At 44.1% G+C, this 13,241-nt stretch overlaps 1 protein-coding gene across 2 annotated transcripts; it reads left to right on the top strand.

Annotated features, from left to right (window-relative positions):
- The first annotated feature begins 7,225 nt into the window (after nt 1-7,225).
- Nucleotides 7,226-12,376, top strand: RFK (riboflavin kinase). Of its 2 annotated transcripts, none has more exons than XM_023243357.2 (4): nt 7,226-7,609; nt 8,492-8,643; nt 10,185-10,287; nt 10,610-11,037. In XM_023243357.2, the coding sequence occupies exons 1-4, from the start codon at nt 7,528-7,530 to the stop codon at nt 10,762-10,764; spliced, it is 492 nt and encodes a 163-aa protein (XP_023099125.1). In that variant the 5' UTR covers nt 7,226-7,527; the 3' UTR covers nt 10,765-11,037. The 2 variants fall into 2 exon arrangements, with proteins under 2 accessions (XP_023099125.1, XP_011286592.3); XM_011288290.4 differs by lacking the exon at nt 10,610-11,037 and adding an exon at nt 11,044-12,376 and having other exon boundaries at nt 7,233-7,609.
- The last annotated feature ends 865 nt before the right edge of the window (nt 12,377-13,241 follow it).

Below are 13,241 nucleotides of genomic sequence, written 5' to 3'. Positions count from 1 at the left end.
GTGAATGATGGTTTTGTCTAGAGTTACGCTAGGGTAATGAGAAACACGAAAGGGCTGTTGGCGTGGCTTGATCAGATTGTGACAAAGGTCACTGCACCTCAAATAACTGATTGGGATTGACTGGGGTCAAATCTAAGGCCTGGGAGAAGGGAAAAGAAGCAGCCGCAGAAGAGAAGTGGCGACTTGGGAGTCAGTTGGTGCAAGGGAGAAAGATGGGTTGGGAGAGACTTGGGGACTGCTTGGATATGGAGGGTGTGAACTCCGATGTCAGACTTAAAGGTCAGCAATTTTTAGATGTGTTTTAAAAAACAGACTTTATTTATTATTTTTTTGAAAATACTTAATTTTTTAAAGCAGCTTTAGGTTTACGAAAAGTGGAATGGCAAGTACAGTGAGTTCTTGAACACAGCCCTCGTTCCACATCTTGCGTGTGGGGGGCATTTGTTATCATTGATAAGCCAATATTAATATATCAGTATTGACTGAAGTCCATAGTTTACCTTAGGGCTCGCTCTTTGTGTTGTCCCGCTCTATGCGTTTTGACATATACATAATGTCACGGGTCCATCATTACTGTGTTAGAAGGATTTCACTGCCCTAAAAGTCCTCTGAGCTCCACCTGTTCCTCGCTCGCTTCCTCCAAACCCCTCCAAACCCCTCCAACCACTGATCTTTTTACTCTCTCGAGTTTAGCCTTTACCAGAATGACCTATAATTGGAATCATGTCATATATAGCCTTTTCTGGTTGGCTTCTTTCACTTGGCATGATGTGCATTGAAGTTTCCTCCATGCCTTTTCATGGCTTGATCATTTCTTTTTCTTGCTGAATAACATCACATTATATGAGTGTATCACGAATCATTTATGCATTTACCTACTGAAGGACCTCTTAGTTGCTTCCAAATTTTGGCAAGCCGTGTGCACGTTTTTGTGTGAACACAAATTTCGAACTCCTTTGGGTAGACACCAAGGAGTGTGACTGCTGGACCATATGGTAGTTTTTTGTAAGAAACCACCAAACTGTCTTCCTACATGGCTTTATCATTTTGCATTCCCACCAGCATGAGTGAGAGTTCCTGTTGCTCCCTGTCCTAAGCAGCATTTAGTGTTGTCAGTGTTGTGGCTTTGGGCCATTCTTACAAGGGTGTAGCAGTATCTTATTCTTTTTTTAAGTATTATTTGTTTAAGTCATCTCTACACCCAACGTAGGGCTTAAACTCACAACCTTGAGATCAAGAGTTGCGTAGTCTTCCAACTGAGCCAGGCAGAGGCCCCGGTATGTTACTGTTTTAATTTTTCTAAGTCCCTGATGACACATGATGTTGAACATCTTTCATACACTTATTAGTCACCTCGATTTCTTCTTTGGTGAGGTGTCTTCCGATCTTCTGACCCCATTTTAACCGTGTTGTTTGTTTTCTAATTGTCAAATATTTTTTTTCAACTCGATAAATAGAAAATATTTTATTTGGAATAAAGTAGAATTTCAAGATCAAACATTATAACTAATGACATATTAAGTATAACCATTAGGACCTCACCTTGTACCATCTTACACAAGCTATGTAATTCTTTTTTTTTATATGAAATTTATTGACAAATTGGTTTCCATACAACAGCCAGTGCTCATCCCAAAAGGTGCCCTCCTCAATATCCATCACCCACCTTCCCCTCCCTCCCACCCCCCATCAACCCTCAGCTTGTTCTCAGTTTTTAACAGTCTCCTATGCTTTGGCTCTCTCCCACTCTAATCTCTCTTTTTTTTTTTTTTTCCTTCCCCTCCCCCATGGGTTCCTGTTAAGTTTCTCAGGATCCACCTAAGAGTGAAACCATATGGTATCTGTCTTTCTCTGTATGGCTTATTTCACTTAGCATCACACTCTCCAGTTCCATCCACGTTGCTACAAAAGGCCCTATTTCATTTTTTCTCCTTGCCACGTAGTATTCCATTGTGTATATAAACCACAATTTCTTTATCCATTCATCAGTTGATGGACATTTAGGCTCTTTCCATAATTTGGCTATTGTTGAGAGTGCTGCTATGAACATTGGGGTACAAGTGGCCCTATGCATCAGTACTCCTGTATCCCTTGGATAAATTCCTAGCAGGGCTATTGCTGGGTCATAAGGTAAGTCTATTTTTAATTTTCTGAGGAACCTCCACACTGTTTTCCAGAGTGGCTGCACCAATTTGCATTCCCACCAACAGTGCAAGAGGGTTCCCGTTTCTCCACATCCTCTCCAGCATCTATAGTCTCCTGATTTGTTCATTTTGGCCACTCTGACTGGCGTGAGGTGATACCTGAGTGTGGTTTTGATTTGTATTTCCCTGATGAGGAGCGACGCTGAGCATCTTTTCATGTGCCTGTTGGCCATCCGGATGTCTTCTTTAGAGAAGTGTCTATTCATGTGTTCTGCCCATTTCTTCACTGGGTTATTTGTTTTTCATGTGTGGAGTTTGGTGAGCTCTTTATAGATTTTGGATACTAGCCCTTTGTCCGATATGTCATTTGCGAATATCTTTTCCCATTCCGTTGGTTGCCTTTTAGTTTTGTTGGTTGTTTCCTTTGCTGTGCAGAAGCTTTTTATCTTCATAAGGTCCCAGTAATTCACTTTTGCTTTTAATTCCCTTGCCTTTGGGGATGTGTCGAGTAAGAAATTGCTATGACTGAGGTCAGAGAGGTCTTTTCCTGCTTTCTCCTCTAAGGTTTTGATGGTTTCCTGTCTCACATTTAGGTCCTTTATCCATTTTGAGTTTATTTTTGTGAATGGTGTGAGAAAGTGGTCTAGTTTCAACCTCCTGCATGTTGCTGTCCAGTTCTCCCAGCACCATTTGTTAAAGAGGCTGTCTTTTTTCCACTGGATGTTCTTTCCTGCTTTGTCAAAGATGAGTTGGCCATACGTTTGTGGGTCTAGTTCTGGAGTTTCTATTCTATTCCATTGGTCTATGTGTCTGTTTTTGTGCCATCTAATTGTCAAATTTTAAGAGTTCTTTAGATTCATTTTTAAAAGTTGTTTTACTTAGGGTGGGCCTTCTCTTTTCCCTTCCCAAGTCTCCCCAGTTCTGCTCGCTCCCGATTCTCACTTGTGATCTTTCTTCCTACAGAGAGACAACCTAACATCCTAGAAGTAGGCTCTTTGCCTACCAGCAGAGGAAAGGATGTCGCTGGTGCAGCTCAGACAGGGAAATAAAACATATTTTGAATACTTGGTTAAAGCCTAAGCTTGATAAAGACACACAGACACACACACGTGCGTGTGCGAGCGCTCGCGTGCGCTTTCAACTGTAGATTTACATATAAAATGGTAAGTGTGAATGCTGGATAGTGCATTTTTGTAGTCAAATGACTAAAGGAAAAAAATGTATCTTACAGGCTACAGAATGATCTTCTGAATTGTTTTAAGCGTATTCTTGGGCCACTGAAGTGGAGTGCCGGTGTCTGATTTAATGAGTAAAGTACTTTAGGGATAAAACCTCAAATGGTGCATTGAAGGAAACCTTTGGAGAGCTTTTTATTTTGTAGTGACCGGGGAGCCTTTGGGGGTTATTAAGCAGGAGTGAAAAAGGATCAGGCTTTGGCCTTCCATAGCCTATGCTGATTACACAGTAATTATGCATAGTCACTGAAATGTCAACAGGGTTAAAAAAAAGTTGGAGCCTAAATGTCCCATCTTAGGAATTCTCCAACTCTCCCTTTCCTTCTTTTTTTTTTTTTTTCAATATATGAAATTTATTGTCAAGTTGGTTTCCATACAACACCCAGTGCTCATCCCAAAAGGTGCCCTCCTCAATACCCATCACCCACCTTCCCCTCCCTCCCACCCCGCATCAACCCTCAGTTTGTTCTCAGTTTTTAAGAGTCTCTTATGCTTTGGTTCTCTCCCACTCTAACCTCTTTTTTTTTTTTCTACCCCTCCCCCATGGGTTCCTGTTAAGTTTCTCAGGATCCACCTAAGAGTGAAAACATATGGCATCTGTCTTTCTCTGTATGGCTTATTTCACTTAGCATAACACTCTCCAGTTCCATCCACGTTGCTACAAAGGGCCATATTTCATTCTTTCTCCTTGCCGCGTAGTATTCCATTGTGTATATAAACCACAATTTCTTTATCCATTCATCAGTTGATGTGCATTTAGGCTCTTTCCATAATTTGGCTATTGTTGAGAGTGTTGCTATAAACATTGGGGTACAAGTGCCCCTATGCATCAGTACTCCTGTATCCCTTGGGTAAATTCCTAGCAGTGCTATTGCTGGGTCATAAGGTAAGTCTATTTTTAATTTTCTGAGGAACCTCCACACTGTTTTCCAGAGTGGCTGCACCAATTTGCATTCCCACCAACAGTGCAAGAGGGTTCCCGTTTCTCCACATCCTCTCCAGCATCTATAGTCTCCTGATTTGTTCATTTTGGCCACTCTGACTGGCGTGAGGTGATATCTGAGTGTGGTTTTGATTTGTATTTCCCTGATGAGGAGCGACGTTGAGCATCTTTTCATGTGCCTGTTGGCCATCCGGATGTCTTCTTTAGAGAAGTGTCTATTCATGTGTTCTGCCCATTTCTTCACTGGGTTATTTGTTTTTCATGTGTGGAGTTTGGTGAGCTCTTTATAGATTTTGGATACTAGCCCTTTGTCCAATATGTCATTTGCAAATACCTTTTCCCATTCCGTTGGTTGCCTTTTAGTTTTGTTGGTTGTTTCCTTTGCTGTGCAGAAGCTTTTTATCTTCATAAGGTTCCAGTAGTTCATTTTTGCTTTTAATTCCCTTGCCTTTGGGGATGTGTCAAGTAAGAAATTGCTACGGCTGAGGTCAGAGAGGTCTTTTCCTGCTTTCCCCTCTAGGGTTTGATGGTTTCCTGTCTCACATTCAGGTCCTTTATCCATTTTGAGTTTATTTTTGTGAATGGTGTGAGAAAGTGGTCTAGTTTCAACCTTCTGCATGTTGCTGTCCAGTTCTCCCAGCACCATTTGTTAAAGAGGCTGTCTTTTTTCCATTGGATGTTCTTTCCTGCTTTGTCAAAGATTAGTTGGCCATATGTTTGTGGGTCTAGTTCTAGGGTTTCTATTCCATTCCATTGGTCCCTTTCCTTCTTTATAAGTTGGGGTTAACTCTTTCCTCAGACCTGATGTAAGGATTATAGGAGATAGTATGTAAAGTAAGTAGCACTATCTCCTTCAATTCTTTTGTTTGTTTATTTTTGAAAGAGAGACAGAATGCGAGCAGGGGAGGGGCAGAGAGAGAGAGGGAGACACAGAATCCGAAGCAGGTTCCAGGCTCTGAGCTGTCAGCACAGAGCCTGAAGCGGGGCTCAAACCCACAGACCATGAGATCATGACCTGAGCCGAAGTTGGATGCTTAATCGACAAGCCACCTAGGTTCCCCTCTCCTTTCTTTTTTTTTTTTTTTTAATTTTTTTAACTTTTATTTATTATTGAAAAACAGAGAGAAACAGAGCATGAGCATGGGAGGGACAGAGAGAAGGGGAGACAGAACCTGAAGCAGGCTTCAGGCTCTGAGCGGTCAGCACAGAGCCTGACGTGGGGCTTGAACTCACAAACTGCAAGATCATTTCCTGAGCCCAAGTCGGACATTCAACCGACTGAGCCACCCAGGCACCCCCCTCTCCTTTGATTCTTAAAAGCACCCTTCTTCATTCATCTCCTGTGACTCATTTAATTATTTTATTTCATTTAATTCCCACACCTCCTTGGAACCTTGGGGTGTGGAGGACTAGCACCCAGAGCTGTTTCATCAGGCTCTCGCCTCCAGGTTTTTCTCTCATCTGGTGCATCACTGATAACAAACATGATAATAATTTTCACGACAGGCCTGGCAGTGTGTTGAGTGCTGTGCACGCATCATCTCACTTCAAATCCCACACAATTATTAATATTCCCATTTAGTTGATAAGCACATTGAGATTCAGACAGTGTACTTTGCCCAAGGTCACCCAGCATTTAAATGAGGCCAGGCTCCTATTCAAACCCTGGCTTATCTAGCTCTGGCACCTGTGCTCTTAACCATTAACTACACGACAGGCCTTTTATGTGAGGTCTGCTTCCTCAGCAGCCTTGGGAGCACTTTGCCGGCTGCTATTGGAGTATTAACAGCACAGCACTTAGCAGTCAGTCTCTCCCACCAGACTGAGTCTCTGAGGGCCAAGACCTTGTCTCCCTCACCTTTGTACCCCCAGCACCTTGCACTGTGTGCTCAGCACACACTGGGGTCTTCGATCCGTTCTTTCTGCAAATACTTATGCAGTGTTTGCTATGAACCATGCACTATGCTGGTGTTAGGGAAATAGCCTTTGCCAACGCAGAACCCCTTCGGCGCCAATAAAGAGAGATTATAATTTTATCATTGGGTAAACATAGTTACATACATGTCGGGTAGACGTGACTTCCAAGTCTGGACAGGGTTTCACACGAATGCATAGAGAGAAGCAAAGAGAACAATGAAAACTTCTTTCTCAAGAACAAGAGGATGCACCTTGCGACTGACCCTTGTATGTCTGGTGAGCAAGAAATTTCTCTTGAGCTACTTCCCCAGGTAACGTTTATGGCCCCAAGGGTCAGAAGGCCCCCAAATTGGCATTGCAGTAGGGATGACGCTTTTTGTCGGGTGTATTAAATTCTCCAGGTAACACCTCACAGAGGGAGGGGTAGGTAGTCGGCTGCATCCTTCCTGGGAGAAAACTGCATTAGTGCAACCTTGCACTAGTCAGCGGGGGGCAGGGTGACAGACTAAGGACCCGCTCCCTCGGCGCTAACATTCTGGTATAACGTCAGCCCGCGGGCAGAAGGGCATTTCTGGCCTTTAGGAAAAGCTTCGTCTACGAAGCGTCCTCGAGCTGGAATTCTGGAACTTTAATAAACGTTGAAAGAACGAATGAATGACGAATGACCATCGAGCTGGCGGTTGCCAAGGAGCCAAAGAACATATCTGGCGTCAGGATCGTTATGGACACGGTGGAAGGGAACAGAAACACGTAGGGCTGTCGGAGACCGGTGCTCTCACAGCCCGCAAGACGAGAGCGATTCCAGCCACACTTTCCACCGCCCGGGGCGGGAGAGGCCAAGGAGGGGCGGGGCGGTGGCTCCAGGGCCACGGCTGGGGGCGGGCCCACGCGGGGGCGGGGCTACGGAAGCCGAGAGGGCTGTGAGGCGTTTAGCTGAGGAAGTGTGCGCAGGCTCGCGGCGCTGGGCGGGCTCGGGCCCTCCCACGCTGACCCTCCCGCCCTCCCTCCCGCCGCCCGCACGGGTACCCGCCGCCGCCGCAGCTCCCGGGGCGGAGACACGAGCTCTGGGTCGCTCGGCGGCTCCTGTTGGGTCGGCGGCGTGACGGACTCACTGCGGCGTGTCGTCCGCGCCGCCAGGCTCGTAGCGCGCCCGCCCTCCCGGCCGGCCGGCCGGCCGAGCTCCCGCTTGCGTCCCCCGGCTGGTCCGGGAGATCCGGGCACCGCTTCGACGGCTGCTTCGCCGGACCCGCGACCCTGGTCGCAGCCCGCGCCCCGAGCGGACGGCGTCATGAGGCACCTGCCGTATTTCTGCCGCGGCCAGGTGGTGCGGGGCTTCGGCCGCGGCTCCAAGCAGCTGGGCATCCCTACAGGTGAGCGCGGACGGTCGCGGGCCCCCCTCTGGGGCACCCCTCCGACTCGCGGGGTTGGGTCAGGCGGGAGCGGGGACGTCAGACGGGGAACTTGGGACCGAGGGCAGAGGCGACGCCCTCCGCTCCGCCTGGTTTCTGCTTTGTTGAGGCGGGTTGAGGAAACTCGTCCCTGTCCCTGGCTCCGAGCTCACCGAGGAACTGGGCCGGAGGGGTGGTGATGACAGAAAGGCGAGCGGAGTTTCGGGACCCCTCTTTCCCGCCTCCCTATCCAACCGAGCTAGAGCTGCCAGGCCTGGCACGCGGCTTCCCCGTTAGAAAACGTAACGTGAACCAGGCTGGTTAGATTGCCAAGCCAGCTGCAAGGTTTTTTGTTCTCTTTAAGTGTCTTGCTAGTAAATGGATGAGAATCAGATCTCCTTTCTGGTCGGTCTACATTCGTTGCAGTAGGCAGGACCTGATCATGTGTAATTCACCCTGAAAAACACATACCACGGTTACCCCCGGTTGTTGAGCTTGGGACGTAGGCGCCCATATTTGGAGAATAAGAATCGTTTCAAGAGATTCCGAACCTCCTTAAGAAAGCCCAGGTCTAAAAACCCCAGCTGTTCGTGCACCCGTTTTCTTCTGCCTCAAGAGTATGTTTTTTTTTTTTTTTTTGGAGATGTTTATACACTTAATTGTTCTTAACCTATCCAGATGGAGATGAGAAAGAAAAACCTGAGCCAGGCTATCGAAGGAGGGTGGGATGGATAAGCATAGGCAGGGCAGGGTCCTGGGACTCTGGTGAGCCTAATGATTTAGACTATGCTTCCTTGCCTGCGATTTTTATAAAGATTTACTATGACGCTATTAACACTCGTAATATTTGTTTCTGTTCTTTAGCCAACTTTCCGGAACAAGTAGTTGACAATCTCCCAGCTGATGTATCCACTGGCATTTATTATGGTTGGGCCAGTGTTGGAAGTGGAGATGTTCATAAGATGGTGGTGAGCATAGGATGGAACCCGTACTACAAAAATACAAAAAAGTCCATGGTAAGAGTTATATCTAGGTCTGTAACTGGAAATGGGATAATGATTTAGGGTAATATTCAGTAGCAGATGCATGTAGAACTCCCCAGTGGTGCTCACAGCATAGTCCAAATGACTAGGCTTTCTGGCAGCGGGCTTGAAGGATTTTCAAGTGTTTAGTTACTGTTTGAATGGAAGAGTTTGTCCTCCTTTCAGTGTATCGTGTCTTTGGATCCAAAGCGAATCTCTTAAAGAAAATGATCTCTTGTAAAAGGGGGGGGTATAATTGGATTGTGCTTTTTAATCGTTCTGTTAATCTCTGCCTTTTCTTTGGAGAGTTTAATCCATTTACATGTAAGCTAATGACTGCTGAGGAGGGACTTCTATTTTGCTGTTTTCTAAATGCCTTACAGCCTTTTTGATATTTCTTCCACTACTGCCTTTTGTTTTTTAATTTTTTTTTTTTTTTTTTTGCAGTGACAAATTTTGATTACCTTATTTCCTTTTGTGTACTTGACATAACTATTTTCTGTGCGGTTACCGCGAGGATTGCCTTTAACATTCTGAAGTTACGAATTTTGGTGCATTTGTCTTTCAAGTCCTGTAGAAAATAAAAAGTAGAGTTTCAAGCCAAAATTGCAATATTAATTTTTATAGCTGCCCATGGACTTATCCTCACTGGAGGTAAAAGTGAATTACTTATGGGACGCCTGGGTGGCTCAGTCGATTAAGTGTCCGACTTCGGTTCAGATCGTGATCTCATGGTTTGTGAGTCTGAGCCCTTTGTCGGCTCTGTGCTGACAGCTCGGACCCTGGAGCCTGCTTTGGGTTCTGTGTCTTCTCTTTCTCTCTCTGCCCCTCCCCTGCTCATGCTCTGTGCTCTCTCTCTCAGAAATAAGTAAATATTAAAAAAAATTTTTTTAAGTGAATTACTTAAGAGCATGTTTTATAAAATGGAGCTTGCCACAATTAATATAGTTCATTCACTTTTTAATTACTTGCTCATCCTGCTAAGATAGAGCTGCTTACTACACAAATGGTGCTTTCTGATAAAATTGCGAGGTGACGTTTTTTTTCTTTCCTCTTAAACTACCTTAAGGGCATACCCTTCTGCTCTGTTCACAGTACCCCTACCACTTAACAGCTTAATCTGCGAGATAGGGCTGAGTCTTGGTCAGCTCAGGCGCATGGCAGAAACAGAGTTGGTATAAATTTCAGCGTCCTTGAAGAGTTTATAGAAGTGTGTCACAGTTGAAAACCACAGGACTAAGTACTGGTAAAAACAGTAGAGATAGCCCAGAACTGCTTAGCATTGTGCTCAATATCTGTGGTATAACATCTGCCTTACTCAGATACAATGTTTACATGTAAGGTCAGGAGCAGGAACAGGACTGATGGAAGCATTCGGGAGAAAAACTACACTTAGATTTTAACCTGTCTTTAAAAATTTAGCAAGCGTTCATGGTTTCATTTAAATGACCCCCACCGTAAATGTGAAGGTAATATTTCAAATTTCAGGTATTCTGTGATCTGATGGTAATCTTTTTGATATTTCTTAACTATAGGAAACTCATATCATGCACACCTTCGAAGAGGACTTCTATGGGGAAATCCTCAATGTGGCCATCGTTGGCTACCTCAGACCTGAGAAGAACTTCGATTCTTTAGGTAAAGTTCCTTTTAGGTCTTCTTAGGTATTACCGCAGCCACTTCTAATGCTTCTGCTAGTAACAGCACGGCAGGCGAGATGGTATTTGAGCATTTAGTATGTGCCAGGCACTGTAAGTGCCTTACATGAGTCAAGTCACTTCCCCCACCATAACATGAGGAATTATTTTGCCCATTTCACAGGTGAGGAGATCGGCAGAGGAGGGTTAAATAGTTTGCCCAGGGTCACCCAAGTATGTGATGCTTCTTATCAGTATCAGTAGGCTGGCTGCTTCTCTCCCAACAGTATGAAGTTAGTGAAATCTCTATTTCCTTTTCATAGTTCAAGGAACAAGAGAGAATGCTGTCGTGAGTAAAGATGCTTTGCGGTGCTTGAAGTGTCACAAACTAAGTCAATATTTGAAACATAGAGCGTCAAGTACGTCAGCGTGGTGTGGTTGCTTTGATTCTGTTGGAGAGGGTCTTTTACAAATGTAAATACCGAAGCGGCTTGATCGTGCATCTTCCTTCCATTTGGTACTTGCGACACACTTTTTGCTCATGCCTTTCTCTGAGAAATTGCCAGGAGAAGAGGGACATCTTTTGGGTACCATTGATGTTTACGTCAGTCCGGAAGAAGGGACGGGACAAACGTTTATTGGGCGTCTCCCCTGTGCTGAAGGCGCTGCCAGCCTGTGAGCTTTCAGGAGAGTCTGAACGAGTAGAGAGAGTAGAGCGGCAGTTTCTCATCGTCTGCCTGCTGTGTTCTCTCTACAGAGTCCCTTATTTCAGCAATTCAAGGTGATATCGAGGAAGCCAAGAAACGACTAGATTTACCAGAACATTTGAAATTGAAAGAAGATAATTTCTTCCGGGTTCCTAAAAGCAAAATCATGAATGGCCACTGATGAAAAATCATCTTATTCTTATTTATTCATTCACTGTGTTCTAGTATTTTACTACTCATAACTCCTCAGTTGTTATATTTTAAAAATCAAGCATTTTCCTGCAGCTGTGAATTAAACAGTACAATGTACTCACCACATTATGCTTCAACTGTTCAAATTCAACGCATCATGCTATAGTACTAAAATGATTCATTTTAAAAATCAAGCTTCTTTTGTATGCGATACGTCATTTAAAATGTACCACTAGACAGGTCTTAAGTGTCTTATAATGGGAACGAAATGTATATAATTATGGGTAAAAAGGCAAGTCACTGGTTTTGAGATGAGGACTATAATTCTCATGGTAAAAAGTAGCATGTATGTATCTGTGTAGGATGTGCTGCTAACTAGGGAAGGCTTGTAAATAAGTGTATTCACCAGAGCTTTGAGAGTTTATTGTAAACCTAAGGGGGGAAATCCATACTTTATATTTTTGATATCTGGTATGTTAATATATTACAAATAGACATGTGGGGTTTCACTGTAGTTAGTCATTTCCTCTATGAGGTCAAATCATTGTACTGTGTTCCATTTTTGTTAACAGCTGACTCAGTTCCAATTGGTCTAGACTTCCTCATCCTATCATCTGTCTCCTAGAGCAGTAAAATGAGTGTTTTTCTAAATCCCTATGTTGCATTTCTGTGTGGTATAACATTTGTCCTTTTTAGGGTCGATGTTCAACGTTTTTCTTGATTTTGGTTCCGTTTTCCTTGAAACAGTTGTCAATGTCAGGGTTATTTTTTTTTGTTTTCCCTAGTCCATTTAGAATATTCTACAGCTCTACACTTGGACAAAAGATGGCGCCTATATCATTCCATCCCTTCGCCCCGTGAACAGTGACTAAGTGCAAAGCTGTATTGCATTGTAGGGAAAAAAATGCCCAGAACTTCATCCTTAGGTTTCCTCATGTTTAGGGTGAGCACACAGTGGATGATTTGTATATACCAGTTTCTTGAAGAACACAAACATTTGTTTTCCCCCTAGAGAAACCTTTTAAGAGCCAATTAAATTATGAAACAGTTATTTATTTTTAATGTAATTATATATTCCTGAGCAAATGTAAACTGTCGTAGCTGTGTACGCACAATGTAATTTAATGCTAAACAGTGCTTGTAGCTTGGGGAAAAGGCATACATAATAAAGCTTTAGTTAAATAATCCTCACGCTATGCATTTTTTCTTCCTCCTAACTAAGAAGCAGTGTTTGGCTACTTGGGACACTGTTTATATTGGCAGAAAATTGAAGTCTTTGGATATTTAGGAAATTGAGACGACAGCTTGTTTGGCCCCCCTGAAACAGTACATTGTGCTCTCGGTCGCTTAAGCACCAGATTTGGCGTGGGGAAGGCGAGCAGGAAGACAGAGAAGGTAATTTTAAAAGTAACTCATCATCGAGCATTTTCTCTAATCGGCATGGAGAACCGATGTTAACAAACACATAAAGCAGAAAAATACCTAAAACATCTGGAGAAAGGGGAAGCATGGGTAAATTTAGTTGGATTGTGTTTTTCTGTTTGGTGTATGAGTTTATGGCGGACAATGTAGTGTGTGTCTTACTTCCTTTATGAAGATACTTAGGAAATGTAATTTGATGTTAGGGAGCCTGTGCTTGAAAGAAGCCTCGATTATTAGTGGCTTTCCAAAGCAAAGATAAAAACAGACATGGAGGGGCGCCTGGGTGGCGCAGTCGGTTAAGGGTCCGACTTCAGCCAGGTCACGATCTCGTGGTCCGTGAGTTCGAGCCCCGCGTCAGGCTCTGGGCTGATGGCTCAGAGCCTGGAGCCTGTTTCCGATTCTGTGTTTCCCTCTCTCTCTGCCCCTCCCCCGTTCATGCTCTGTCTCTCTCTGTCCCAAAAATAAACGTTGTAAAAAAAAAAAAAAATTAAAAAAAAAAAACAGACATGGAAAGTGTAAAAACGGATTTGTATTTGTATAGCCTGCTGCTAATCACGTCCTCACTAAGTGTGTGGAAAGTCTTTGCTGTTGTCACCTTGCAGTTTGAAAATTGTATATCGTGAGGTGCAGGAGT

Source organism: Felis catus, chromosome D4 (genome assembly GCF_018350175.1).
Source record: "Felis catus isolate Fca126 chromosome D4, F.catus_Fca126_mat1.0, whole genome shotgun sequence".
NCBI classification, from domain to species: domain Eukaryota; kingdom Metazoa; phylum Chordata; class Mammalia; order Carnivora; family Felidae; genus Felis; species Felis catus.
Note: the sequence above shows the minus strand (reverse complement) of the source record. Positions and strands in the feature narration are given on the sequence as shown.

Bases quoted from the DNA above. Each gene is read 5' to 3' on its own strand.
- RFK (XM_023243357.2), top strand. From the start codon at position 7,528: ATGAGGCACCTGCCGTATTTCTGCCGCGGCCAGGTGGTGCGGGGCTTC. The intron at 8,644-10,184 runs GTAAGAGTTATA...TCTTAACTATAG, and splicing joins AAAATACAAAAAAGTCCATG to GAAACTCATATCATGCACAC. The intron at 10,288-10,609 runs GTAAAGTTCCTT...TCCTTTTCATAG, and splicing joins GAAGAACTTCGATTCTTTAG to TTCAAGGAACAAGAGAGAAT.